At 48.3% G+C, this 2,351-nt stretch overlaps 1 protein-coding gene across 1 annotated transcript in view; it reads right to left on the minus strand.

The window, feature by feature from the left end:
- The window catches only part of SPRY1 (sprouty RTK signaling antagonist 1), a 4,386-nt gene extending 2,257 nt beyond the window's left edge, over positions 1-2,129 (minus strand). The window contains exons 1-2 of the mRNA XM_008635750.2: positions 345-2,129; positions 5-29 (exon numbers count right to left, since the gene is read on the minus strand). Coding sequence (XP_008633972.2) covers positions 5-29; positions 345-391 — 72 coding nt within the window. The 5' untranslated portion in view covers positions 392-2,129. The remainder of the gene's footprint in view (positions 1-4; positions 30-344) is intronic.
- Between the last annotated feature and the right edge of the window lie 222 nt (positions 2,130-2,351).

The following is a 2,351-nucleotide window of genomic DNA, read 5'->3' on the forward strand; positions in this document are numbered from 1 at the left end:
CAGCAGGAACCTGGCATGCATCTGAAATCCTAAAATAAGAAAGGAGACAGAAGGTGTAAATAAACACTGCGTGTGTACATATACACATGAGATCAAGGGCAGCAGAGGGATAAAGCATGGGATACTTTCTGAAAACAGAAGTGATCTGGCAAAGCCCAAACTGCCCCAGCCACCTGGTACTGATCACTTTCAGCAGGGGATTACAGCAATGCTGAGGATCTGGCCAAAGTCCAGTAATGGGGAGAGTCTGGGTATGGCATCATAGATGAGGAATGCAAAGGAGACCCCATGCCATTAAAAAAAAAAAATTGAAAAAAAAATCCAGTATTAACTTGTACGCTTACTTGGCATGCCATGGGAAGTGCCTCTCCCTTGCTACTGAACTCAACATCTGTCTCTAGCAACAGCAATTCTGAACGCCCCCAAAACTGAGCTGGAAACAGCCAGGAACACCACCACGTTCATGTTCCGTATGGCAGAGTGAGGAACATGCCCAGTTCTCACTCTTCTGTCTGAATCTGCAGCATCAGAAAGCTCCACAGACTTGCTTCCTAGTGTGCTTGGAAAGTCTCCCTCTTAAAGTGACGTATGTGCATTACAGAGTCCTGAACTAAGTGCTGTCAAGTGGCCAAGACATTTTCTATGAGAAAGTAACTCAGCCTACAAATCTAATATGCTCCTTCATAAGATTAAAGCAAGGGTGCAAACAACCTGCTTTCAAATGTTTCCTGACCACAGGCCAGAGTGTGAAAGAAAAATGGGGTAGAAAAGGCTTAGATGAACTAGGTGTCAGACAAAAAGTACCTGAGGATTCATGAAAATGTTAAGAGCAGATAAAAACCCCTCAACAACCTCAAAACACAAACAGAGAACAAATCCATTTTCACAAGACAGATTAAAAGCTTCTCAAATAAACAGAACATCTGCTAGTCTATCTTTTAAATAGTAGGAGAATAGTAGAGATGTTACATATTTCCATCCCCTTCCTAGCTAGGGACATGAAGATTGCAACACTGACTGAGAAAACTGCAGTGACAGTTCTGTACCTACACAAAAATGTAGTTGAGTATCTAGGTGCCACATTTATGCAGGGAACCAAGACAACAAATCGCTTTTCTTTACTGTCAGCTGAAGGAAAGTCCCTTTTTCATCCCCACCGAGATGCCATAAGTGTTTACCTGAAAGCAGAGAAAGGTAAGTGCTATCAAGCATTTCCAAAACTCTTGCCTACCACAGCCGGCATGGAGCTGTTCCCCACTCCAGGGAGAAAAGGGCACCGTGGTGTGGAAGCACAGAAAGAACAAGAAGAGGAAAGGTTTCTCCTAACAGGCAGTCACCATGGGCAGAAAGTGACAGCTTCTGCCGGGACACAAAGTCTTTGTTCTCATCCAGTAGTCAAAGATTTCATTTTACATCGAACATCACCTGTGTGGGCTTTGTGGTCACCCGATTAAATAGAAACCCAGACACTCTCACTTCTAATTCACAGAATAGAATCACAGAAGGGTTTGGTTGGGAAGGGACCTTAAAGACCATGCAGTTCCAAAGCCCCCGGCCATGGGCAGGGACACTTTCCACTAGAACAGGTTGCTCAGAGCCCCATCCCACCTGGTCTTGGACACTTCCAGAAATAGGGCATCCACAGCTTTTTCCTGTGCCAGTGCCCCACCACCTCCAGCAAAGAATTTTCTTCTACCCCACACAACAAGCTGCCTTCTTCACGAGCACTGAATACAAATCCACAACAGGCCAAGGGTGAATGAATGCGAAAAGGGAAAGATTTACAGCTGTACCAGCCAGGAGCTGGGCTCCCTAGGGGATGGAAAACAATATCGCAAGAAAATGCGAAAGACATCCAGTGCCATCTTTGGGGGGAAAGCGCAACATCAACGCGGCGCAGACTGACAAGCCCAGCTGCAGACCGGGGCGAGAGTTGAACCAGCCACCTCCACCCCCGCGCAGATCGCTCGTAAACTGCTTCCCCCGGACAATAAAATAAAAACGAGTAAAACAAAATAATAAAATAACGTACGGCGCAGGCGGCGAGAGCCCTCACGGTTCTGCACCCGGGGCTGTGCTCCTTCACCGCACCTCGGGGGTGGGATCCCGCTTCCCTCCCCTTCTCCACACCCGCTCGGACACGCCGCCAGCCCCCCGTCCCACCCCGCTCCCCGCGGCCCCCAGGCGGGCAGCGGCGGCGCGGCGCTCTCTGCGCCCCGAGCGGAGCGGAGCGGATCACGGCGCTGACGGAGAGGAAGGAAGAGGAGGGGAAAAAGGGTAGAAAAAAAAGTTATGAATGAAAACATGGACTTTTTTTTTTTCCCTCCTTCTCTCCCTTTTCCACAGGGGAA

Source organism: Corvus brachyrhynchos, unplaced genomic scaffold (genome assembly GCF_000691975.1).
Source record: "Corvus brachyrhynchos isolate BGI_N302 unplaced genomic scaffold, ASM69197v1 scaffold105, whole genome shotgun sequence".
NCBI classification, from domain to species: Eukaryota; Metazoa; Chordata; class Aves; order Passeriformes; family Corvidae; genus Corvus; species Corvus brachyrhynchos.